The 26804-nt window shown below is 33.4% G+C and overlaps 7 protein-coding genes across 7 annotated transcripts; 6 read left to right on the forward strand and 1 right to left on the reverse strand.

Annotated features, from left to right (window-relative positions):
* Nucleotides 1-2480: 2480 nt before the first annotated feature.
* On the forward strand, nt 2481-2705 carry MONOS_2352 (uncharacterized protein; the record flags this gene model as incomplete). Its single annotated transcript, XM_067872268.1, has 1 exon — nt 2481-2705. The coding sequence occupies one exon, from the start codon at nt 2481-2483 to the stop codon at nt 2703-2705; it is 225 nt and encodes a 74-aa protein (XP_067722513.1).
* Nucleotides 2706-5906: 3201 nt separating this feature from the next.
* Nucleotides 5907-6390, forward strand: MONOS_2353 (uncharacterized protein; the record flags this gene model as incomplete). The annotated part of the gene is made up of 2 exons (XM_067872269.1): nt 5907-5919; nt 6044-6390. 2 exons carry the CDS (start codon nt 5907-5909, stop codon nt 6388-6390), a joined length of 360 nt encoding a protein of 119 aa, XP_067722514.1.
* Nucleotides 6391-8623: 2233 nt separating this feature from the next.
* Nucleotides 8624-10925, forward strand: MONOS_2354 (putative Serine/threonine-protein phosphatase 5). The gene is made up of 3 exons (XM_067872270.1): nt 8624-8686; nt 8742-10056; nt 10352-10925. The coding sequence occupies exons 1-3, from the start codon at nt 8657-8659 to the stop codon at nt 10807-10809; spliced, it is 1803 nt and encodes a 600-aa protein (XP_067722515.1). The 5' UTR covers nt 8624-8656; the 3' UTR covers nt 10810-10925.
* A 923-nt stretch (nt 10926-11848) lies between these two features.
* MONOS_2355 (uncharacterized protein) lies at nt 11849-15634 on the reverse strand (the record flags this gene model as incomplete). The annotated part of the gene is made up of 1 exon (XM_067872271.1): nt 11849-15634. The coding sequence occupies one exon, from the start codon at nt 15632-15634 to the stop codon at nt 12509-12511; it is 3126 nt and encodes a 1041-aa protein (XP_067722516.1). The 3' UTR covers nt 11849-12508.
* A 924-nt stretch (nt 15635-16558) lies between these two features.
* On the forward strand, nt 16559-16938 carry MONOS_2356 (uncharacterized protein; the record flags this gene model as incomplete). Its single annotated transcript, XM_067872272.1, has 2 exons — nt 16559-16715; nt 16793-16938. The coding sequence occupies 2 exons, from the start codon at nt 16559-16561 to the stop codon at nt 16936-16938; spliced, it is 303 nt and encodes a 100-aa protein (XP_067722517.1).
* A 6702-nt stretch (nt 16939-23640) lies between these two features.
* On the forward strand, nt 23641-24168 carry MONOS_2357 (uncharacterized protein; the record flags this gene model as incomplete). The annotated part of the gene is made up of 2 exons (XM_067872273.1): nt 23641-23704; nt 23861-24168. The coding sequence occupies 2 exons, from the start codon at nt 23641-23643 to the stop codon at nt 24166-24168; spliced, it is 372 nt and encodes a 123-aa protein (XP_067722518.1).
* A 41-nt stretch (nt 24169-24209) lies between these two features.
* Nucleotides 24210-24872, forward strand: MONOS_2358 (uncharacterized protein; the record flags this gene model as incomplete). The annotated part of the gene is made up of 2 exons (XM_067872274.1): nt 24210-24582; nt 24712-24872. 2 exons carry the CDS (start codon nt 24210-24212, stop codon nt 24870-24872), a joined length of 534 nt encoding a protein of 177 aa, XP_067722519.1.
* Between the last annotated feature and the right edge of the window lie 1932 nt (nt 24873-26804).

The following is a 26804-nucleotide window of genomic DNA, read 5'->3' on the forward strand; positions in this document are numbered from 1 at the left end:
CAATAACGTTATCGAAACACATTTTGAATCAGACAAATACCATGAATTCTCGCTCCTTTTAATCTGCAATGTGAAATCACTCTTCTGCTGAGAGACAATGAGAAAAAAGATGTTTGCATCTGCTTTTTTGTGTTGATATGAAAATAACAAACGAATTGATTCAACAAAAAAATGAAAAAAATGAAAAAAATGAAAATATATCTCAAGATACACACACATCAAACAAAGCAACAAAACCAACAATCCATTTTCAAATGAACAACTTTGAATCCTTCTCCTTCACTTACACACACACACACACCCGACAATCCCGTCATGCTCATTCTGGTGCTTTCTCCATTGCCGTGCTGTCTTCCACCCCTGCCATCTGAAGCCCCCTTTCAGTCATCGCAACTGCAAGAATTACAAACGGTCGCAGCCGGCACAGCGTGCTCAGCAGCATTTTCTTCACCAGATCTGTTCGGCTCACCATATACTAGAAAAATAGCATCTCAAACACCTCTACCAGCTCCCCATAGTCTTCGCATTCCTCACACTCCTCACACTCCTCACACTCCTCACACTCCTCACACTCCTCACTTCTCTTTTTTCTGCTCAACTCTGTTTTGTCTTCCTCAATCAAGCTCTCAAACATCTCCTCAAGCAGAAAGAACGGCACACTCATTCAATAACTCACCATCTGTTCCTGCTCCTTGCCAACACATTTTTCTTGCCTTCGCTTTTGATTGCTCCACCCTTCCTTTGGATTTGTTCTTTATCTCTAACTCCATACCTAATAATGTTTCATTTTCTTCGTTTCGTTTCTTTTTCCAGTGATAGTTCATTTCCATCAATAAGTTATTAATTTGAGAAACAATTCAAAGTGCTTGAATCTTTATCTCAAAACAAACTTTTTGCGAATAAATTGTTGCCACAACGCATCTTTCTCATGAATATTGTTGAAGTGGAATTCTTTTGATAGAAAGCTTTATTGTATTAATTCTAAAATTGTTTGTAACTATTGGTCGAATATCATAAAAAAAAAAAAAAAAAAAAAAAAACTAAATTGTATTCAAACAATTGCAAAATATAAAAGAACACTTATTCAATCTTTCATTGTGTTTTCTTTCAACGAATTCAAATTCTTTTTTTCAAACTCGGTTTATGTTTGCTCATTTTAAATAAACAATCTATTCAAATACAACAGAAAGAATTCTTCTCGGATTGATAAAAGAAATTTTTATTCTAATCCAAAAACAATTTCATTAAAATGTTGCAAAATTTCACATTGTTGTTAAAAAAAGGTTGAAATGTTATAATCATTTTATTATTATTGGTTATTATTATATCTTGACCTTTTTTTTCCCCTGTCCACTGCATTGCACAAGCCTGTTTTAAATTTATAATAACCATGAATGTTTCTAATACTTTTATCTTCTTATTGTTAATTTTTTATTCAATATTACATGTTTTTCAAAATGATCAATGATGATAAAAATTTGAAATAATTCAAAAACATAGTGTCAGTAATTTATCTGGATTTTTTTTGTAAACAGTGCCTAAATTTTTCAATAGAAAATTAAAATTCCCACTTTTTAAATATTTATTAACGTTATCAGTATATAAGCAAACCCTGAAAATTAGGATAATTTCATTTGAATACGAAGCTTATTTCCAATGAGGGAGAAATGGGGGGAGGGGGGGAGTGTGGTGGTTAATCCCTTCCATCAAAAAAAACAAATAAATAGGTCTGGAATAAGGGGTGAAAAACCATTTAAATTCGTTTTTCATGAAAATAAAAATATGACTTAAATGAAAATTGAAAATTTAAATAAAAATAAAAATTAATAAATTTATAAACTGGACTTAAGATCATAACCATAATAAAAAAATTAATATTACTGTGGTACAAATGAGAATTGCTGGACAAAGGAAATTACGTGCTGCAATGAAATCTTTCGATTACAGAAGGATCGACAATCGGCTGGAACGCATTAAGCGCATTGTGGTTGATGGAGTTGTCAGGATTACGGACTCCATAAACTCCATAAAATTCTCACACAAAAGGATAAAAAATACTGAACAAATTCTGAGAAGCCAAAAGCTGGTTTCAAAAGTTGGAAGATCGCGATTTGTTGGTGGAGGCAAAGAACAAATTGTGCAGGAAGAGATCATCATTGAATCAAGATCTGGAAGCTGTTTGCTTAAACGGAAAGTTCGCGAATTGGTTTTTTGTTGTTTATAAATTAATAATTCTTGAAGAATCATCAAATGGAAATAGAAATTATTGATATAGATGACAAGGATGCCCCTGCATTATCGTTTCAATCGGAACCGCTTACCAATTTGTGAAGCACCATTCAGAGCTGAAGAGAAGTTCTCCGAAAAATGTTGATGTTAATCGCCTTGCGGTGTCGTGCCAAAGTGTTCCGCAGCCCTGGTATTCATTACTGGACGGATTACATGAAAAAAATGAGCACTGCAAAGAACAAATATTCTACATGGATGAGTTATCACAAAGAGTCCCAACAAATTTAAAGCTGAGCGTGGTTCATCCTGAAAATGAAAATCCAGTATTTCGTAAAGAACCACCAAAAACAACAAATACAACTCTTGTTGCTGCTGTGGCTGCTGATGGATTTGCACTTCCTTCTGTGATTCTATGGCCTAGTAAAAGTCTTCCTGATGAAATAAAACCACTGCTGTCACAGACTCTGGATATCTGAAAGAACAGAAGAGGTTGTATGAGTTGCAATCAATTCAAAAAGTGCGCACATACAACACTCCTTCAAGGAATTATCAATGGCAGAAAGAGCATATCACTGGAAAACTCTCACTGCTTGCTTCTCATCGATTCACACACTTCTCGCGCAGATCCGACAATCTGAAGAGAATTTCAAAATGAAAATACCGACTTCGTCACCTTCATTCCTCACAGCACACATATCGCCCAGCCTTATGACAGAGGAGTCTTTGTTGTTCTCAAAACAGAACTGCAAACAAAATATGAACTTCCATCTTCTTCAACATCTTCATTAAAAATAACAGCTCTTGTGGATGTTCTCCCTCAAGCAATTCTTACCGCCCTCTCACCTGCTGTGAAAAAAAAATCCTTCGCAACAAGTGGAGTTTTTCATTTTGAATCTGGACCGATTCTCATGAAGCTTCCAGAAACATCAGAATTAAACCTCTGTGACATGACAAGAGAAAATTGAAAAAATGACAAAATGACTGACAAGATATTTATGACTTGTCAAAAAGGGTTATTTATAACGATTTCAAAATTCTTTATTACTATAATAATGAATTTGATAATCTTTGTTAATAATTCTTATTATTTTGAAAAAACAAAAATTAAAATAAAATGATCAAGTTCCCAACATATATTTTTATGACACGAAATGACAGTTGAGGAATATTTTTGTCACAATTTGTCATTGACAGTCACTGACGGTCACTGACGGTCACTGACATCAGAGAAAAAATGACAACATATTACAGATGTCATCAACAAATCTTTTCCATAGTGCTTTGAAAAGTCTTTGGAAGTTTTAGCAATAGTTTATTGTATATTAATACTAAATTAAATTTTTATTTTTTATTTTATTTTATTTTTTTTTTTGTGACAGACGAGGCTTCAAGCAATTTGTCAGGTCACAGAGGTATAATCAGAATATCAACGTTCATCACATTCAAATAGATTCGACTTCTATGGCAAGATAATTACTGATGAGAAGCTTCTGAATGATTGGAGTGAACATTTGGGTGATTCTTTTTGAAAAGTCACAAATATTTAATTTTCAAATATGACAAAAATTTCATATTTTGCTAAATATTTTGTTAACAAATATCAAACCTAACTTTTATAGAATATATTCCTTGAAAATGCTATTTCAAACATTCTTGAGGAGATTTGTGAGCTGAAACAGAAATTTGAGCAAATTATGAAAATTTTGATATATTTGAAAGTTAAACATTTGTGACTTTTCAAAAAGAATCACCCATTTGTGTATAAAAGAAGATGAAAAAGTTGAAAAATAAGAAAAAGAAGAAACAATTGATGATGAAAAGAATTCTTCTGAACAAATGAAAAAAACAGAACAAAAAGAAGATAATAAGTTAGAATTTTTGGTTGAAATGAAAAAATAAAGAGAAAATTTGAAGTGAAAGAAGATGATCATGAAAATGAAAAGGAAGAAATGAATGTAATTGAAAGAAAATAAAAGGAAAAATCAATGATTTGGATTTTAATTTCCAACTTATGTTTAAACCTCCTCGTCACCCTGCCAGTGAGGAGTCTTTTTTTCTTTAGTGACTGACGAACTGATAATTACTTTGTCACTGTTTGATTTAATCGAAAGTCCTTTTTTTCTGCTGGCTTGTCCATACGGATAATTAAATTTTGTTGTCCTTTTAAAACAATATAAATTTTGTATTTGAAAAAAATAGTTTTTTTTACAAACTTGGACATCAATTTTTAATTTTGGATAAGAATTTTGATCAAGTCAGTTAATGATTTTTTTGATCGTCACTTTTTCAGATCTTTTGTCACTTTCGTAACTGTCAAGTCACTTGTCAATTCTTATTGCAAAACAAAATATTGGTTTCACGGATTCGATAAATGGAGATATTTTGAGCATTAATTAGATAATCGCGGAAATTTCAAATTCATTCATGCTCTGAAAATTGAATGAAGTGATAAAAGCTGTAAGCAAGTGTGAAAAGTATTTGACTAACAAGAAAGCACAAATTTTTATTAAGTTTTTTGTTTTAAAGAAGATATTCATTATCATGAAAAAATGAACATCAAATACGAAGGAATTCATTGAAGAGAGATAATAATTGTGCAGTTCGCAAATAATAATATTTGTGAAGCGAAGGAGGGACATGCTGATGATGATGATGTGAATTGCACGAGTTCTTTTCAGCCAGTGAACGAAGTCTATTTTAATGTTTAAGTATTGAAAATAACGCATTTCGCAGAATATTCAATACAATGTTCAACTATTGATATTTTCGACTGATTTACAGCATCAGAGAAACTTGATTAAACTTGTTCTGTCAAGAAAAAAAGAGCTTATTAAACTTTGTTTGTTGTCGTATTTATCAACTTTAGAAAAAATGAAATGGATAGATGAATGATTGATGACGTTTCAAATAATCCTCACTCAATATTTTCAGAGAAAGTGATATCTTCAATATATTCTCAACATTTTTAAATGGTCCAATCCAAGTTCTGTAACACATATTTTTTTTTGAAATCGATTATTTTCAAGGGATTGCAAAGTGGTTGGAGAAAAACGTCAGAGCTTATCAATTGAGATAAAGAACTGTTTGTTATAATTCTGAAATTGTGAAAGAATCTTTTTTCAGACAGTTTCATTTCTTATTAGAAATAAACATGCGAATTTTTAATAAACATCTCATATTTTTTCAAAATGAAAATGATTTTCCTTTCTTCAGTCAAAAATCATAATTCCACCTATCTCTTCTTCTGTTCTAACCATTTCTCTCCAGAAGGGCATCTTGCCTTTTTTCGCATTCAAGCAGCGCAATCTCCAAAATTGCGTACGCCGTTCCTGTAGAATTCAACAAGATGAGGTTATCAAACGAGCTGGTGCTGCTTCCAAAAGCATGCGCATTGCTCTCTTCTCTATTTCGACAAGCGCTAGATGTGGTATTTTCTTTAGAAGCACAATACAATGAAAAATGATTATCAATGCTTCCATATTCTCAGAACTCAGCTGAAAGATGGCTGAAATCTGCTTTCGGATGTACGAGAAGCTTTTTCAGACGGTGTGGACGAAAGAGAGAAGAAGGAAAGGCCAGATTGGAGCGTGTGTGGGGTGTTTGAGGAAGAGAGGTATAAGAAGTGGAAGAGAGCGATGGATGCGAAGCAGGGGGCGGTGGTGTTTCCATAGAGAAAAATGCAGAGAGAAGGTAAAATTGCAATGCGTGTGTTGAAAAAGCAAATTAGTGTTAAAGTACTTTTTGTTGATTGATAATTCTATTATGACAAGGAGATGAAAATGGAGTATTTTAAGAGCATTATTTTCGTTTGAAGAAGAAGAAGAGGAGGAGGAGGAGAAGGAAGAAGAAGAAGAAGAAGAAGAAGAATTAACAGAAGAAGAATTTGAAGAAGAAGAAGAAGAGGAAGAAGAAGAGGAAGAAGAAGAGGAAGAAGAAGAGGAAGAAGAAGATGATGATGAGGAAGCGGAAGAGGAAGAAAAAACTGAGGAGAAAAATATTGATTATGAGACAAAAAAAGAAAGTGCAACAGATTATGAAGAATATGAACATGAATATGAAGGTGAATATGAAGACGGAGAAGAAGAAGATAAGAGAAAGAAGGCAAAAGAAGAAGAGGAAGAGGAAGAAAAAATAGAAGAGGATGATGATGAAATTAAGTGATGGTTGTCAATTCCATTTTTGTGTGTGAAGAACCCACGGTTTATCAATGCTCCCTAATATGCATGGGGTAGCCTTGGTGACTGCTGCATTCACGTTGGTGCTTGTGCTTGTGCTTGTTTTTGAGAAAAGAAAGGATAATGTTGCTGCTGATGTTGCTTGCGGTGTGTGGAGCCTGCTATCCACATATTCCCCATGTTTCATATTGGCTGATATACAAACTCAGCATTCCTTTGTATATTTGCAATGATCAGTGAGTAACCAACAATCGTCCCTTGCATTGGCTCTCTTCCACCATCGTAACATCCACATTGCATCCCTCTCCACATGCTCTTCGCATGCTCCTCCATATCCTCCGTTTGTTCCTCGTTCTCCTTTTCATCTTTCTCCTCCTTCCCATCGTTGCAAACCACTCAAATTCATTAACTTCTTCCGTGAGCGCTGCCATTACCGCTTTGGCTGCTGCTGTTGTTACCGATTCATCATTAAGCATTCGCCATTTGTATATCCTCTACCATCTTCCACATGAAAGCTCTCCTTCAGCCTCTCCCTCTCTCTCTCCGCCAAGCTATATCTCTTTCTCTGTTGATCCCTCCTCTCTAGATTCCCCTTGACAGCAACACAACATCTGCAGCAATTTTCCTTCCCTGTCTTATCACCATAACTGATTGTGCAACAGATTCACCTGACTGCTGCTGGCTGAACGCTCACCATCACTGGACGTTCTTGCTCTCCTGTGCTTCCCCTCTAGTGACAAAATCTGCTCCAATTCGATTGCCAAAGAACTATTCAGCTCGCACAGTATAGCCTTCAGCTTCATCAGTGTCTCTTTTGTATCGGAGTTTTTCTTTGCTGAGATTCTCTGTGCGTTCTCTTCTTTTGCAATATTCTTCGACTGCAGCCACATCACCGACAGATCAACAATCACGCAAAACTTGTACACAGAGCAATGAACTGATCCATTTCTACTTTCCTCAAAAAATTCGTCCAATTATCACATCCGACCTCTTTCATTTGTTGCAGCTTATTCTCCCCCACCAGCTCTCTCGCTTTCCATTGATCCAGTTGCTCCACATTTCTTCTCGAAGTATCTCCACTCATCGGTTCGGAGAAATATTTTCAGAGCTTCAATGATGCTCAGGCTGCTCACGTATATGTTTAAGATAGCTTTTCACTTTTATTCTCTTCTTTCCATTCTTCTCTTTTCTTCTTCTCCAATTTCTCAAACAATCACGGTTTTGTTGATTTAAACTCTTCTTCCACATATTTTCTCAAATATCCTATGAAAAAAAGCAGAACAAAAAGGCAATTATTCTGTTATGCAACTTGCAGGAACTGGCTTGAAAGAAGAAAATGATAAAATCAATCTGTAATTACTGAATGATGACGTGTTAGTAAATGGATAGTTATGAAGAATTCCAATCCCATAACTTGTGTTGATTGCAATATATCCTTTTGACAATAACGAATGATTTCGCCATGCTTTTCAACAAAGTTAATCTTCCAAAAGCAGTTATTGTTCTATTTGGAATCCGGAATATATACATATATTGCATGAATCTATATTTGATGTAATTATCATTTCAATAAATCTCTTTCGAAATTTTAAAGAATTTATTGTGTTATTCTTTCGAAAGTCAAACGATGAAATTTGATAAATTTAATATGGGTCATGCAAGAGATAATTTCTTTGAAAACTTTGAGAATAAAAACACGAATCACTTTTATGTTATTATACCACTCAATCAATCAATTTAATAACCGGAAAAAAAAAAGGTGACAAAGTGACTGAAGAATAATTTTGTTTTTCGGGGTAACGCAGAGGCTTACTTATGTTGTGATCAAAGTGGTTAATATGATTATTAAACAAAAAACATCAAAAGCATGTGCAACATTTCCATTATTATATCTCCTTATTTTTCATTGAATCTTTCATGGTAAATTCGAGAAAGCAGTCGTTTATTTAAATTCACTGCCTCTCATCCAATTATAAGAGAGTTTATTCGAATGAAATCAGATAATTCGAATAATAACTTTTTATTCACATTTCATCCAATACCATTGATTACAATCCATTCATTTTTTCACAAACTTTTTTTCTTTGTTCTAATTGTTTATTATATTTTCTTTCTTCTTTCTTCTTTTTCTATTGATATTGTTATTTGTTTGTTTGATAGTTTATTAAATGTAAACTCAAAACAGAAAATAAAGGGTATTAATAATCATATTGTGGTTATTTTTTATTTATTCTCTACTCATATTTCAGCACATGTCAACTGCAAAGGCTTCAGTTTCCGATGTTTGTGCTAAACTTTATTTGTATTTTGTTATTTTAAGATATTTCTTGTTATCAGGCGGTTCCGCCTTGTCCTCTTATACAAGAAATATCATCAGAAGGTTTATCTGCTGATGAATGGAAGGCACGAGGGAACAAGCACTTTAATGAAGGGAAATATAATGAGGCAATCGAATGTTATGATAAAGCTATTGAAATTTCCCCAAGTGCACCACTTTATTCAAATCGTTCACTGTGTAATATTCGATTAGAGAATTATGGATATGCCGTGCAAGATGCAACTTTGGCAATAAAAACAGATCCAACATTTCAAAAGGGATATTATAGACGTGGGTGTGCTTACTTGCAACTCAAGCAGTTTAATGAGGCTATTGCAGATTTAAAAAAACAAGCTGAATTAACACCTAATAATTTGGAGGTGCGAACAAAACTGAATGAAGCGAGAACAAAACTATCTTCTCTTTTTAGCAAGGCTATTTCACTCCCTTCATCACAAGCAAGTGCATTGATCACAAGCGAAAAATCTCATCTCACAATTCCTGAAAGCTATGCAGGGCCACGATTTTCATTTCCCATCACATCATCCAATTGTCCATCAACCTTAATTACGGAAGAAACTGCAACTTGGATGAGATCCCAAAAACTCATCCCATATGGATACGTCATACCACTTTTGGAACAAATGATTACTGTTTTTTCTTCAGAACCAAATTTGGTGACAGTTCCTCTAACAAGGCGAGGAGTAACTGTTGTGGGTGATACTCACGGACAATTTTATGATCTTCTCAACATATTCCGTCTGAATGGATTTCCTTCTGAAGATAACATCTATGTGTTTAATGGTGATTATGTGGATCGAGGTTCATTTTCGATGGAGGTCATTCTGTTTTTGTTCTTGCTGAAGGCGCGCTATCCAAAGCACCTTATTCTTCTCCGAGGGAACCACGAAACAGACAACATGAACGAGATGTATGGGTTTAAAGGCGAATGCGATGCCAAATACAACAAGCAGCTATTTCCGATTTTCTCTCATGTCTTTAATCACCTTCCAATTTGTGCACTGCTTACTGATGAAGAGGAGCTGAAAAAAGAAGATGAGGAAAAAGAAGAAGGAAAAGAAGAAGGAAAAGAAGAAGAAGAAGAGGAGGAGGAGAATAAGAAGAATAAGAAGAAGAAGACACCAACACGAGTGCTCTGTGTCCATGGTGGTATCCCAACAACAGACGGAGTGAAGCTGAGCCAAATTCAGGCCTTCGACCGCAAGCAGCAGCCACCAGATGATCCAGAGTCCATCTTTGCCGACCTTGTCTGGACTGACCCACAGCAGCAGCCAGGCAGAAGCCCCTCGCCACGTGGAGTTAGATACATGTTTGGTATGTTGTCTGAAGGAAAGAAAAATAACTTGTTCTTTCTTTCTTTAATTCTTTAATTCTTTCTTCTTTTTACTTAAAATTTATATTTTATTTGATTGAATGATCTGTTTTGTGAAACATTTTACACGTTTTTTTTAACATTTGATATTGATCATTTTATTTCATTTTTTATTTCAATCACTTATATATTCTGCTTTTATTTATTTATCTATCTATCTATCTATTTATTTATTTATTTTATGATTTATTTTTTTTGCTTTATATTCTTTCTCTTTTTCTTCTTCCATCTCAACAGGCCCTGATGTCACTGAGCAGTTTCTTGCGGACAACGATCTGTCGTACATCATCCGCTCGCACCAAGTGGTAGACGAAGGCTTTGAGCTCAACCACGGCGGCAAATGCATCACCGTCTTCTCTGCGCCACACTACTGCGACTTCCAAACAAACAAGGGATCGATCATGAAGGTACGCCCCCGCTGGCTGGCAGAGGAGCTGAAGGAGGACTTGAAAGGGAAGAAGGACAAGCAGGACAAGCAAGGCAAACAGGAGGGAGGGTGCTTCTGGATGACAGAGGAAGAGATGAAGGCAGAGCGGCAGGCGCTTCTGGATGAGGCAGCAGCGTTTGACAAGATGGGGGCAAAAGTGATCCCTTGCAACGTTCAAGGCCTCACCATTGTACAATTCGATCAAGTCCCTCATCCTCCTGTTGCTGCAATGAAGTATTCACCTTTCAGTAGATTCGGATTCTTCTAAAGTTTATTATTTAAAAATATTATTTTTTAAATTATCATTTCACTGGATATTTAAATGGGATTAGAACACTCTTGAAAAGAAGTGAAAGTTCCAATTTTTTCAGCTTTAATTGATTTTTAATTCACATATCTTTATTTATGAGACATGCAAGTTGGCTCCTTTATGTTTAACGATTTATAAAATAACTTTTTCGAAAAAAACAACTAAAAGAAAAAATTAAAGAATATGAATGATCTGAAATATTATAAAATGAATTCCCTTTTTATCAACATTTTTATCAATGGAGTCAAACATTGAAAATGACAAATTGACACTGTTGTTGTATAATTGTGAATGTATTACTCATTTTCTGTAACATTTTTCTATTTCCTCATGAAAACCTTCAGACAAACTTTCTCAATTGTCGCAAAAGAAATTCCTCAAATCTCCAATTGAAGATGACTTTGAACTTGATCACATGTTTGACGATTTGTTGGGTTTTGTTCTTTTGAGTGAAAATATATTCGAAAAACAAAAAGTTGGAAAGAAACTTTTACAAATGTTAAAAACATCCAATTGGATTGAGCACGCGCATATTAATGCAGATTTAGTAAACTTTTTGCTTTACATGATTTCAGATCCATTTTCTTATGGAAATCTATTTGATCTCTATTCCATTTTAGGCCGTGTGATGCGTCATGTTAAAAATGAAGAAAGAATTTTTTCTTTATTGATTTCAACAAACTTTCTGAATTCTTCTGTTGAATTATGCGCATGCATCAGTAATGAGGTTTCGATAACAGAAATATTATTATTTTTCTACAATTTCTTTCAATGCTGTGCCAGCTCAAAGTTTGCAAGTTGTGATAATTTTATAAAAAATTTATTTTTTGTAATAGTTCAAACAAAAAGAATGAAATGTTCAATATTTGTTCCAATATTTTAGAGCAAGCTGGATTTTATGATATTTTGCGCGCTTTTCAGCAATCTTTCATCACAATTCGTTCAATGGCTTATCAGCTGAAAGATAATTATTTGGATATTTTCTTATGATCACTCAAACTTTATTTGAATACCATTAATTTGTTCAATTGTCAAATGAATGGCAACCTTAACCTAAAGCGAGAAGAAGATCAAAAGACACTTTTTGAATATTTATTTACACAATAATTCATAGTTATTTAACAAAATTTAACTCAAATAATTTATTGGTCGTTTGCGGTAGACTGTTACTCGATTGGAATTATTTTGCAACTCGTTCGATGCCTTATATATATATATGTATATATATTTAATTTTGCGAGAATGATTTTGGCTCATTGGAGAAGTCTTTATTCAGAGTTAGCTAATTTCAAGTTGTAAAACAATAATATTTGCAGAATATTAAACATTTACAGATTTATATTCTTATAACTTGTTTAATAAATTTATTGTTGATTTATAGCTGCAACTTGTAGCTTTCAGTTTAACAAGCTAAATTTGAAAATAGAGCTTAAATCTTTTCATCAATGATAAAGTTTTTCAATATGAACATTTAAAAGCCAACATATCATTGCAGATTGATTTTTGAAAATTTCATTGAATCATGCAATTTATGTAAAAGTTTTCAATTATTAAAAAGAAAAAAGTTCATTTAAAAAATCCGAAACACTTATATAAATGGGAAAAAAAATTGAAAAAAGAAAGAAAGATACAACATGATGCAATATAAAAACGCTTTTCATTCGCTCGTTGATGGCTCTATTTCATCCTCCTTCGCACATTGATTTTCCTCATCCGAGTCATTTTCGCTCTCATCTGTTTCATTCTTCAGCCACTCCTCGTCGCACACTTCTTCCGCTCTGAGAGTGAGCCACTCATTTATCAGAGAAGGAAGAGGATATGCGGTTTCATTGAACACTGGCCGATCTGTCTTGAAGATGTACTTTTTAAGAAATGGAGCAAACTTCGCCTTCTTTCGCTTGGTGATCGTTTCTGCTGGATTTTGATGATAATTATCGGATCGACTCTGCAATAGTTTTTCAGGTATTTCATGGAACGATGACTGAAAAGTCATAATAGGCGCATTATCTTTGTGTTGATAGGTTGAATATTTTGGGTTTGTCGGAAAAACAGAATCAAAGCCCACTCTTCCGAATGTATCCACTGCATATAAACGAGCATTGTCTTTTCTATTCGCTCCGCTGTGTTCTTTGTTGTCTCCATCATCTTCACGAAAAACATTGTCGTTTTCTTCTTCTCCTCCAAAAATGGAAGCAAATCCTTTCACCCTCCGAAACTCCGACTTTTGAGGAATAACACTCGAATACTTTGGAAACGAGGAACAAGCAGAAGGAGCTTCAGACAGCGCTGTTACTCCTGTGAGATCTGTCGAAGATGTGTAAGCAGTTGGCTCAAATAGCGTTGGCAAGAAATACGAATCAGATGGCGGTGGAGGCGTGACTGCTCGGCGAATTATTCCTTCTCCAAGAACCTCAACTTGATGTAGTTGAAGTGACTCCTTTTCTGTTTGCTTTGTTGAATCTTTTCCTTTTGAACTGTTAATTGATTGATTAATCTCTACATTTTCTCCATTTTCATTTCCCCCTTCCTTTTCCTCTTTTTTGTCGTTGGATTTCATTACTCCTTTTATAAACTTCTCATTTCCCTCTTTTGCTTTGAAAATATTCTCTTCTTGTCTGAGATCTGGAGATTCACTCCGTTTTATTTTTTTGCCGTTTATAAGTTGAGATTTTTCATCAGATTTACATCGAAGTTGAGACGCTTTCCTTTCAGAAATTTTTGAATCCCTTTTTGTTGATCCAAATTTCGAAGAAAGAGAAGGAATATTAGATTTTTGCTCCTCAACATTTTGCTCCATTCCTCCCCTTTCATCTGAAGAAACGCTGGTTTTTCCTTCACCCACAGGAGTTTCAGTCATAACGCGGCCAAACTCTGAAGAAGGCTTCCAGACAAGCTGGTCGATCGGCGCTCCAAACACATCTCCGGATATTTTATCTTTAGTCACTCTGATTTCGTTCGCAATGCCACTCCAGAACAACTTCTCATTTTCCACCTCTTCTTTTTCGTTGTCTATCGCTTTAAGCTCCTCAAGCGCAGCAAGTAAATCACTAAGTGTTGCATCAGCTTTGATAAATGATGAAAACGGATGGCAAAAACAATCATCTGCAAGCGAAATTTTGCTACCATCTAATTCAATCGCTGGGAATTCTTCTGCTCCAGCAGCATTTGTGTTTTGATCTACAGATTCATCTTTTGTTTCTATTCCAATAGATGCTTCTCCAATAAGCTGTCTGTTTAATAAGTTTCCTTCGTTTTTTTCCTTCTTTGCAGTAACTGCATTCTCTTCGATATCATCCTCTTCTTCTTCGTCGTCGTCAAACGTCGGCCATTGAAAAATACGAGGTGCACATTTTTCCTCTTCGAAAGGTGCAGAATCATCTGTATTTTGTTGTTTCTCTTTTGAGTTGATCGCACTTTCTGCTTTCTTTGCTGTCGTGTTGGTTGAAAGAATGCTTTTTTGTGGATGGATCAATCCACTCTCAAAAGTACATTTGGAGCGGTTTTCATCATTTTGCTCGGTGGGGAGCTTCCCTTTTGATATTTCCTTCGATTTTCCAGACATTTCGTTAAGCGTTGATGTTTGGGCCAGCGGAGATGTCGCAGCCATTCTCTGTTTCAACAACGGGGAAAGAATAGGAGAATGTTCAACACTTGAAGATTTCGTGTGCACACTCGAAGGAGAAAAACACAGTGACGAGGCAGGAGATAAGATTAGAGTTGGAGGAGAAGGCGAAGAAGGAGGAGAAGACCGCAGCGGTGAGGAAGGAGGAAGAGATGTGAAAGAGGAGAACGAAGCAAATGATGATAGAGATGACGATGGGCCATGATGACGATACGACGGACGCGACTGCGGATGGAGAGACTTCAATGGATCAGTGCGCGGCTCCGTTGGAGGCGAACGTTCGAGAGGAGAGCCAACAAAAGGAGGAAGTGAAAAGTCTGAAAGAGTTATTTCCGGAGTCGTTGGACATAGATGCTCTGCTGGAGGCGATTCGCGACTTTCATTGCGATTCCCATCGAATTGTGTTGAATGAAGTAAAATTGAAGAAGCCACTCCCTTAGACGATGCGTTTTCTGGAAATATTTTTTCAGCTATATTTTCAACTTTAGCTGGAAGCGTGGAATATGAAGGAAATTTTTGTTGATTTTTGACGCATTGGGGTTTTGTTTGTTCTTCTGGTAATTGTACTCGTTTTATTTCCATATTCTTGTCAACAAATGACTTCTCGTTCAAAACCACTTTATTGTTGGAATTTAATAAATGCACAATTGAAAGGGTGGTTTTCGGGGTGGATTCCGTTCTTGATGTTATTGTCGTTCGTGGCTTGTAAGAAATGGATGAGCTGAGTTTCTGATCATTGTCAATTGGAGAAGTGCAGAATAAACTAAAAGAATAAATTGAAGAAGGAACAAGATCTGGATGAGAAATTGTTTTCAATTCAAGATAATTTTGATTCTCATTTTGAGATTTTAGTGTCATCTGCTTTAAGAGATCCATTGTTTGTCTGTGCTGTTCAGATTTTATAAAATTTTGATCAATTTTCATTTCTGGGTTTAATGTTGAAGAATCAAAAGTGAAAGGGAACTTGTTTTGAAAATACGTAGAAGTAGATGAGCACTGGCATTTGAAAGGTGTTCCTGCTTCTGAATTACCACTTCTTTTAACTTGTTTTCTGTTGGTTTTTCTTTTTTGGAAAAGTGTAGGGGGTTCAGAAAATCCACAAATCGTTCGTAGATGAGCTAATGAATACAATCCCCGATGCGGAGCCAAAGGCGTCCACATTCTGAAATGATGATATTTAAACAATATGTGTATTAAATGTATTATGCTACAAAGATCAAATGTTATCTTGTCATAATTTTTGGATTGATTTTCTAATCAAGTTCCTCACTTATTTTCTCTTTCTTTTAGCCCTGGGTGACGTGAAGAAAAAAATTTGTCACGTCCGTCACCAATTTTCCACTTCAAATTTAAAAAAAAAAAAAAAAAAAAAAAGATGAAAATATTTTATTTATACATTTTTTGAAAAATTCAGCAAATTTATAATATGTATTTAGAATATTTGAAATCAAATATCCCATTATTAAATGATTTAGAAATAAAGCACACTTATTTCAAAAAACATATGAGAAATGCATGTGTCTAAAATGATGGTGTGAGAACTGACTTTTCATTGCTTTTTTATAATTATTCTTTCACCTGGAATAGTTGAACATAAGCATTTTGTAATTTAATTTTTGAAAGAAAACAACACAGCTTTCTGAACACAATTGCATAATTAATAATCAGATTAATAGCATTTCCGAAAAATTCATAGGTGTGCAACGTTGTTGAGCTTGAACATATGATGAGAGGATTTTTTTCTTCATTTTTTATTTTTTGAAGAATTGTCTTCTAAGCTGAAGCATTGCGGTGAGTAAAATCAGAAACAGAAAATCGAAGAGAATTGAGGAATTATGGATTGTACGAATGAAGATGAACAAAGATCTGTTTTCTCAAAAGAACAGTTTTACAAAAATGATAGAATTATTTAAAGCAAGAGTTGAATATTGAAAAAAACATTTTGATATTGAAGAATATTGGATATTGCAAAGAGTTGAAGAATATTACTTATATTCCTTTTGAAAAATCTTTGTCGAACAAAAGATTTGAGAAGATGATTAAAGAAGAAGAAAAGAATACACATCGTTTGATTGATATTTGCGAATGCTTACTCTTGTCCAACAAGTAACTTATGTGGAATATCCTTTTTATTTGTATTCGCTGCCTTTTGAAAGCTGTGTCTATCAAGAAGAGAAAAGAAAGAATGCATTAAGAAGTGAAAATGTTTTTGCAATCAATGAGCACAATTGGGATGAAAAAGGTGTGGTTTTTTCATTGTTTAATATTTTTAAATTGTTGTTTCCACATTTTTCTGATATCTTTCTTTATTAAAAAAAGAGAGCGAAGCCAAAACGTTTCTCAAAGAAGATGACAGAAATAAATCAGCATCATCAACAGAATCACAATCCAACGCAACTTGGTTATTGATATGCTTGGTTATTTTGATAACATATTGCGCAATGGCAAAAGCTTGGGAGGAATGAATGTGAATGAGCTGCATTTCAGAAGAGAGGCGGCAAGAGAATTAGAATAGCTGACAAGAAATGAGAATTGGAAGAAGAAAGAAGATGAAATTAGCAAAGAAGAAGCGAATGAAGTGCTTGTAATTTGGAGAAGGATTGAAACACTTGAGATATCTTTTCGCTGTTGTCGGTCGAGGAATTAAGAATGTGTTGGTCTATCCAGCAGCATTGTTCAGGTATATCGAGTAGTGAAGGAAAATTACAGAGAAATTCGTTACAAATGCATTGACGCCTTGAGAAATGCAGCAGAAAAAATATTGTGATGGATGATTACTTGTTAATGGAGGGAGCTGTTAAAGATGCTATGAAGGAGAGCAAACAACCAACAATGGATTATGAAATTGTATTTGAAAGCTTGATATTTTTTATGCATAATTCAAGGTGATCAAATGAGGAGTTGAAATATTAAATAAATGAAGAAAAAATAAAAATAACAAAATTGATATTATTTACAAATTTTGAAGAAGTCTGCGAATGTATCATCATTATATATCTTTTTATATTGGATTATTTCAACGTGAAGTATTGCCTTCACTTATCTTTGAGTGTTTTTGATTATTTTGTGAGATTTTCAAAAAATGAAATGCTTTTTATTTTACAACGAAATAATTCTTTTTTTTTATTTCACTCATTTCACAAAAATAGAATGCATTCGCTTTAGGCTTTGATAATGATATTATATTTTTAATAATTTCTTTAAAATGAAGTTAAACTTCAGCAAAAAAACAAAAATAAACAAATATTATTAATTCATGACTTGACATTTTATCTTCTTTTTTTATTCTCCTCAAACTTATTTCAGCATTTATCTTCTTCAAAGAAATTCGTCCTGAATTTATTCCTTTTTTTCATCTTTTCCTGTGTTTATTCTCAATTCTTATCACAGTTTTGCTTTCAGTTTTTTCCTCATTTTTCCAATATTTGAATTTTTAAAGAATGAAAGGATGAAACAAAACAGAGCATAAGATTGGATCAAGAAGTGAAATCACAACGGGAAAAAGAAGACATGTTTTCATATCAACATATCAAAGCGCAGGATGCAGAAAAGATGACTTATTGCTTTTAAAACTGTGAATTAATGAATAACCATAAATGAAATAAACATTACTGATTGTTCAAAGCAGACGTTTACAATACTTTTCAGTTCATACGAAATTAAAAAAAAAATCTCATTTAACATACAAATAAAAAAAACGATAACTTGGTGATGGTTTGCACAAGAAATTCTTTACCATTCGGAAAAAATGAACCAATTTTTCCGTTCCAGTCTATGCTTCCGTCTAGTAAAATAATTGTGAATATTCCATTATCAATTGGCTATTGAATGGATTTGTATCATAATTTATTGGTTTTTGATTTTCATCATAAGCAGAATGAAATATCACAAAGTTTCACATAAAATATATAAATATGATAGCTTGATTATGCAACCATCTTTTTATGATAATTTAACTCTTTAAAATGCTAAATAATTAAAATATAGAAATATTTAAAAAATGAATGAAAATAAAAAAAATATGTTTCTCTTTCTGTTTCATATTGAATTATGTTTCAGCTCAAACATTATTAAATTTCAAGCAACACCAATTTTGTTTTCTAAAACGCGTATTCAGAAAACAGAGTAATTACTAAAAACTGTTGATTAATAATGGGTAAAAGGCACACAATTCAGTGATTTATTTAATTTCTGTTTCAGTTAGCTAATATGAAAGTTGTAAACTTCTTCTAACTAATTCAAATATCTAACTCAGAATGACGTCACTGACTTGTGACGTCAGTAACGTATCAAAATTCCGATTGCCGCTTTCACGTCAGTCAAAATTGAATAATGGAAATTTTTATTTATTTTTTTATTTTTTATTTTTTATTTTTTATTTTTTATTTTTTATTTTTTATTTTTTATTTTTTTTTTTGTGACTTGGAATAATCTGTCACGTCCGTCAAAAATCGAAAAAATCACGTCAGAAGTCACCACGTCACCCAGGGCTACTTTCTTTTGTCAAATCAATGTGAAAAATCAAAACATATTGTAGCATCATCAGTCGAAACCCTTGTTACACTCTCATTTAAATTTGAAAATTTTATTAACTGACTAATGTGACAAAAATTGTCAGTTCGGAAAAAACAAATGGGTGATTATTATTGAAATCATAACTTTTTCCGGAATATAGATTTTTTCAAAGGTTGTTTGCCTTTGGGAAGAGATTTTGTATTCAAATGTTAGAATAATCACAACTATTTCAAAATCTAATGCATAATCTGAAATAATAATTAAGAGGTCTTGAATATGTCTGTTAACTTTTCAGTGTTCATTTGTTGACATTCAAAAGATATTTTCAAACCGAAATTTTTGAAAGAAAAAATATTATTTCAAAAATGATCACCCAAATCCTCAAAAAATATTCAGTCAAAAACCAATAATAATTATTGAACTATTTATTAATTAAAAATTTGTTATCTTAAGTTAATATTATTGCAAATAATTAGTAATTTTCTCTATCTTTTCACCCACTTATTCATTTTCACTTATACCCAAGTCAAACAAGTAATTTTGATGAATTAGGGGTAAAAATCGCTTCGAAGAAGTTAAATAAAGTTAGTGAAGTCTTTGAGCAAAACAATGAAATTGAATTCTGAAACGAACCAAAGTTGATGAACTTGAAGAGAAAATTTGAATCTCACTTTTTCAGAAGGATTGGAAACTGTTGCATTTTTTGATTAAAAAAGAATATAGGAAGGAATGATTGGCGAATCAGCTGCTAACAACTTTGAAAATGGAAGGAACGGGAAATTTTTAGGATTTGTGGAATTTCATCAGAGAAAGCATCTTTTGCCAATCAAATAAGGCATCAAACCTGGCTAAATAATTTGTTCTATAAATCTGAATAATTTTTTACGATATTTTTGAACTGTTTTCAACAGGTTGGCTGAACGAAACAGCAATGAATAAGTGGCTTTGAAAAAGAAGAAACAATCCATTGTGGGAGAGATGAGGAAATGTGGGAAATAATTGAGAAAGAAATTGAAAGATGGAAAGATGAATGAGATGATTGAAGAAAACGAGAAATTGCGAAGATGCTTGGTTTGAGGCTCCTGCGAAGTACATTTTTTTGAAGATAGATAGTTTGAGAGAGAAAAAATTGGAATGCATTAGAAGTTAATTATGAAATGAAGAAAACAGAAAAAATTGGGTTGGATTGCGATGCATATTTAACTCTTTGTATGTGAGATTGGGAGGGTTGTGTTAAAGTGAATGATCCAATGATTCGTTTCAGTTTAAAAAGATGCATAAGTTTGAAGAAGAAAATTTTTCCAAGCTTCTCTTTTGTCGTTAGATGAAATATCTCTTCACAATTTCAGGTGTGAAAACAAAGAATCAATTTGATAATCAACTTCATCTTTATCTTTCACATTGTTTAAAAATGCATTCAAACAATCACTCATGCAAGAAAGAGAAATATTAGTTTTTTGAGAAAAAAGTAAATAATGAAAAAACAATAATAAGGTTCTGATCTTTTCAAAAAAAAAACAGATATTCACTGTTCTTGTTAATTGTTAATTCTTTTTGTATCATTGAAAAAAAAGAAAAAGAAAAATTTGATGAATATTTTGTTTATTTAATCATGTTATTATTGAAATGCTCCATGAAATATGAATGAAAAAAACTCTTAAACATTTCTGTTTTTCACCAAGTATTGTTTTTTGCGGAAGTCCAAAATAAACTGGCATTCTGTCGATGTTCATTATTCCCCACTCTCCTCCTTTTGTTTGTCTTGTTTGTCTTGTGCATGACAGTGGCAATGACTTGTTGTCCAATTTGACAATTTCGATCACTTTTTTGAAGCTTTCTTCAAAGATCTGAGCTGTTGAAGGAGTCTTGTGAAAATCATTCACAAGTCCATTTTCTTTAAAAGCAGAAAAAATGTTTATCGATGAAGAAACTTGCAATATTGCGTTCATTCCTACCCACAAAAGATGTTCCATACTATCGTGCATTGAACCCGATCTGACCTGTTAAATTTGAAGCTTCCAAAGCGAGAAAATAAATGAATCCAATGACCGAAGCAAATGTGTTGTATTCGGAGGTGAAACCAAAAGCAAAATATTTTTATTAACAAGTCGAGTCAATATATTATCTGACAGGTGGATTCTGCAACCATCAAGAATCAACACTGCCTGTGCGTGCTTATCTGGTAAAATCATTCTTTTAATGTTGACATGAGGAATGAAAACTTTCTCAATCCAGTTTTCAAACCACTCCTTTGTGAAATAAGACGAATTTCCGATTTCCACACAACCATGAATTCATATTCAATAGCCTAGAGACCGAAGGGATCTTGTGTTGAACGGTTTTTGCACCAGAAAACAAGGAGGGACAAAAGTACCATCAAGTGAAATGCAGTGGAGCAATGAAATCCTTTTTTCTTCTCTGTCAACAGGCGTGTGATCAATAACACGATTTTCATTTGTTTAGACTATAAGATTCATCTTTCTTGTATCTTCATGCGCATGATAACCTGATTCATCAGCACAAAAGATCATTGATGAATATTTTCCATTCACATATTGAGTCTTGTAATTTTTCCAGGTTATAATACTTTGTTCCGAAATTTTCATTCTTTTTTCGTCTCTCACGCTTGATGGAACAATCATCAATTCCTCGCTATGCCTTTTTATGAATGAAGAATGAAAATTGTGAGAAGGCGTTTTATGACAAACTTTTGCAACAACGGCTCTTAGCGTTTTCGGTGTGATTTGCTTTCTTTTATCTCTCAAATTTTTCAGTATTTCCATGACTCGTTTTTCTTGCTTTCGAGTCATCAACATGTTTTTTTTCTCAATAACCTTTTAACATATATATCCGGTTCTAACCTGGCAGACAAGGTTCGGTGTGCAGTTGAGTGCCTTTGCAATTCGCACGTTTGAAGGTATTTTTGCTTTTCTCATTTTGCAAGCGTTGAAGAAGGAACGAATTAATGAAACTTTCGTTTTTGAAGTGTTTCGCGACAAGAATGATGAAATGAAGTGCAGGTCCAATTTTGGAATTAATCCTGTTAAAACTGTTTCAAACGAAGATGTACTGAAAGCTGAAATACGAAAGGCATTTCCAATAAAAAGATAGTCAAATTTGTACAGTCTGTCCCAAAAAAATGTTGATCTGTCCGTTTTTAATGTCGATCATACCATCAACAATATCAAAAAAGGACTCCCAAAATTGAATGATATGAGTATGATTGATATGTTTTGTTAATGTCATGCTTTGTTTAAGAGCTCTTTGAGTAAATGACTCGAAAATAAACAAAATAGAAATGGTATGCACGTAATAATCATTCAATTTCAATTTACACTTTTAATGAATTCCCTTTTTTGTTTTGCATCTTTCATATTTCGTTAAGATTAAATAATGAAACATATTGAAGATCACCTCATGATTGGTTTTAAGTCAAAAAACTATCTCATGCGAAACGGAAAGTTAATTCCACAGGAACAGTCGGTTTGTTGTTCTCAAATTCTCCATGTTTTAGCAAGATACGTGTTTTTAAATAAACTTCAATTTTATGCATTCTTCAAATTAGCTAGTTTGTTCTATCATTTTATTGCAGAATATATCCTTTGTATGCTTTCCATGTGTTGAAAACAACATTATAACTTCTCCTTTTGATTTTCCTTAAGTATTGGATTTATTATTGAAAGAGATGATTTATATGTTTAAAGAAAGATTATGTACTTATAATTTTGCTTTCAAAACTTTGATTTTACATCACAATGAAAGTTTTTTAATTTTTTGTTAATTTTGATTTGTTTAGAGACTAAATAAAAAAAATAAAAACATTTGTGTTGACACTTTCGATTTACGAAAAATGAAAATACATATTTTCTTGATTCCAAAGCATGATCAATGAGATATTTGCTCATTTTCTCCATGAAAATTTAATGAAAATAAAGAATAATGAAATAAGTTCAACAGTCATTAATCAATATTCAATTTTATATTGAAATTTTGAAGTGAAAAGCACAAATAAAACAGTTTAATAACCGTTCAGAGCATAAAATAAACATATATTTAAAAGAAACAAGTTCAATTTGTTCAAAATGGACAATACATTTAATAAATATGATCCAATAAGTAATAATGAATTAGAAAATTGGTGCACAAAGATTTCAACTAGAATATTCTCTTATAAGACCTTATTCGAGTGAGAATGATAATGAAAGAATATGAAACCAAATAATAGCAACATTTGTAAATGAACTATTGTGTAACAAACAACAAACATCATTGATTATGTCTTGGTTAAAAAAAATAGCAATAACTCCATTTTCCACGTTAAGTCATATTTTCTAACATGCAATCCATTAAATTGATGAAAAATATGGTTCATTATTTATTTAAAAAGCATGGTATGATCGACATTAAAAACGGACAGATCAACATTTTTTTGGGACAGACTGTATAACTGAAACAACCATAATAATTAAAGAATTATCGTTGGCAACATTTAACAATTAACATGAACGGTGAGTGACTGAAGAAAATAATAAATTGATGAGCAATTTAAGTTTGGGGAAAAAACGTAAGTTATCGAGGGATGAAACATAAAGTGAATTAGGCATGCATGCACGTGGAGTAAGCGAGAAAAGAAAGAGGAGCTGTTTGATTTAATGAAAGAAACAGCAAATCTTCTCTGTGGAATTGTGCGTGGAACGATGAAAGAAGAAATCGAGGGTATTCTGAGGAAGAATATGGAATGAGCAAAGGAGCTGCGTCCAAAATTGCTGAAGAAGTTATCGCTGAATATGGCTTGTTATCAAATTTTCAAAAACAATTTTTAAATAAAATGTCAAAATCTTTCATTGATTCGTTGTTGTTGTTATTTTTTAGCTTCAAGCGGTTTGCCAAAGAAAAAAGGTGAGCCAGCTTTTGCTTTTGGGAAGGCAAGAACTTCGAGTCAAGCAGATTGGAAATTTTCTGTTCCATCAGCGTTTTCTTCGAAAGCATCAAGCTCTTTAGGCGCTGGAAAAGCTGCTTCGAAGCCATTCATATCTTCATTAGCACCGATGGAGAGTTCGGGGATTTTTGGTGGCCCTGCGAAGTTCCCGCCTTCATTTGGAAGTGCGATGCAAGGGCCTGGGCCAATGCTGCCAACTGGACTTTCCACAGCTGGTCCTTTTCGCCTGGAATTTCTTTAGCTGGGCCCTTTTCTGAGGAGCCTTCACTTTCTGTGTCAAGCATGGCTCCACCAGGATTTCCTGCACCAGGATTTCCGTCTTCTTCATTTGGGGATCCTTTATTGATGCCTCCATTTAATCCCTCTGATGAATCGAGCCCTTTTATCGGAACGCCAGCTAGACTGATTGAAGATGGAGAGAAATCGCAAAAAGAAGGAGATGAAAAAGGGAAAAAGAAAAGTGAGAGTGGCAGCGACTCTGATAGCGATTCTGACAGCGATGAGGAATCAGATGACTCAGAGGAGTCTGAAGATGAAAGTGATTCTGATGAAAGTGGCAACGATGAAAGCGGCTCTGATTCATCATCATCGTCGTCGTCAGAGGGAGGAAAAGGAAAAGAAGGATATAAAGAAAACAAAAAGCCAGTGAAGGGAAGTTTGCATTCTTTATTTATAATTATTGAATTTCAGATATTTTACGTATTTTGTGTTTTGTTATTAACTTATTGATTAATTGATTTTTTTTTTTTTTGAAATATTTCATCTTTCTTTCTTTATTTGTTAGAAATGAGAGGACCTCTTCATTTTCTCACTGAAGAGAGATCTGGGTTTAATCAGAAGTTTGATGCAGATATTCAGTTGTTGCAGAAGGAGCGCCTAATTTGTGTGAATAGACTATTTCCTGTTCCTGTTTGTTTGGGCAATCCATTCAACAAAGGCATTTAGCGGGTGGATTTGCTTGTGGAAGAGGCCAATCCGTCGTCCCGCGGTTTTGCAATACTACAAGTGTGCGAGAGTAACATGAAGAATGCCATCAAGAAGCGCAATTCTTTGCTGAAGCCAAAGAAATCAAAAAGTTGATCGACAAGCCATCAAGCGGAAAATCCATTTGCACCTCCTTTCGGTTTAGGGTCATCTTCTGCTTTTGGTTCTTCTGGTCTAAGCCATCGATTTAGTCCTTTTGGTCAAGGGAAATGGAAAGGAGTTAATACAGAAGGGATGATTATAAAGGATCAAGGACATTTGGGTGCTTCATTGCCTTTTATTGATCCCTGGAGATCAAGAGGTTCACAAGTCGCTTGCGAAGTTAACACAAAGAAGAAAACTGCGTCATTTTTTGTTGATCGGAAAAAGCAAGCCATTGTGTTTACAAAGCTGCCAAAGTGTGTACAATTTCAAGTATGAAAAGTAAAAGTTATTGTTTTTGAAGGCTGTTTTGTTTACTAATTACTACAATTTTATGACTTATTTGTTTCATATTCATGTATAGTTTTATTATATTATGTTATATTTTCTTTCTTTCTTTCTTTCTTTATATAATTGTTTTTTTCTTTCTATAATAATTATTTTTTTAAAAAAAACATTATCTTTGCATTTTATTTCTTTTCATCACAATTTGATTTTCACATTTATTTTGATTAAACTTTTTATTGCAGATGATATTCCATTCTGCAAGATTGCTTGTGAAAGTGCTCAGATTAGACAAAATTAAGAAGCCAACTGGCCCCAAAAAGGTTTCAGGCACAAAAAATATAGAGTTTTCATGAAACAGGTTTTGTCCCAAATTTCATGAAATGAGGACGTGATACTTTTTGTTTGATGTTAGTCGTTGTTTTGAAATTGTCAATGAGTTATTTTCCAGCTTTTTATTTTCAAATGTGCTTCACTTAATTGAAGCAAATCGTTTCATTCTTTCAATGTTTTTTCGTGGCAGCAATTATAAAATCAAACACATTAGATCAAAACCTTTCACTTTATGTTAAGGTTTCCTTTTTTTTTCAAAAAAATGTTTTGTGATAATCAATTTATAACTTATGTGATTTGTTCCGAATGAAAATGAAAAAATGGATACACTTTCTGCTTCGTCCATGGTGTTTGGAGCAAACGTCAGAGAAAAACGTGCATTTTCCAATGGAAGTTGTGTTACACAGTCTCCATTCAACCGATGAGGATAAACAACCCCGACGAAAATTGAATGGAATTATTTACAAAAAGAAAGTGATGTGTGTTATGGCTCTCTCTCTAATCGGTTAGAACATAATCGATGCTAACAATGGAAGTGATGATGATTCCTGTGACGGGCACGAACAGAACCCATGAGCCACTATCGAATATGCCTCCATCGACTTCATTTCCCTTTTTTAAAACACTTCCCTTTCACTCAACAACTCCTCATTCTTTCTCACTCCAATTATAACCTTTTCACATCTTGAACTAAAATCGCTTTCGTTGTTGCAATTTTTTCAATTTTTTTTTTCTTCAGTGTAATTGAAGTGTCTTTCTTTTGGAGGTCAGAATGATAAAGTTGAAAACAACTGAAAATGCTGCAAAAAGCCAACAAGGACGTTAATAAGATTCAAAATGTGAACAACTTAATTAGAAAATTGAAATAACGAGCCCTATCTCATTTTCTCAATTTTGTTTCAACTTTCATTCAGGGATGTATGCTCTCATCTTTTCATTCTTTTCTTCCTCTTTTTTGTTTTCATTCTTTGCTTTTCTCTCGATTCTTTTCATTTTTCTTTTGTCTTCTTTCTTCTGTCTTTTTCTGTTTTTATCTGCATTTTCCTGTTGACGGAGTACGAGAAGATGTCTCACTCTCATTCTTTTTTTTGCAAATCAACCAAAAGTTATGCTCCAATTATTTTTCTTTTCTGC

The sequence above is a fragment of the Monocercomonoides exilis genome (genome assembly GCF_001643675.1).
Source record: "Monocercomonoides exilis strain PA203 chromosome Unknown scaffold41-876177, whole genome shotgun sequence".
In the NCBI taxonomy this organism is placed as follows: domain Eukaryota; phylum Preaxostyla; order Oxymonadida; family Polymastigidae; genus Monocercomonoides; species Monocercomonoides exilis.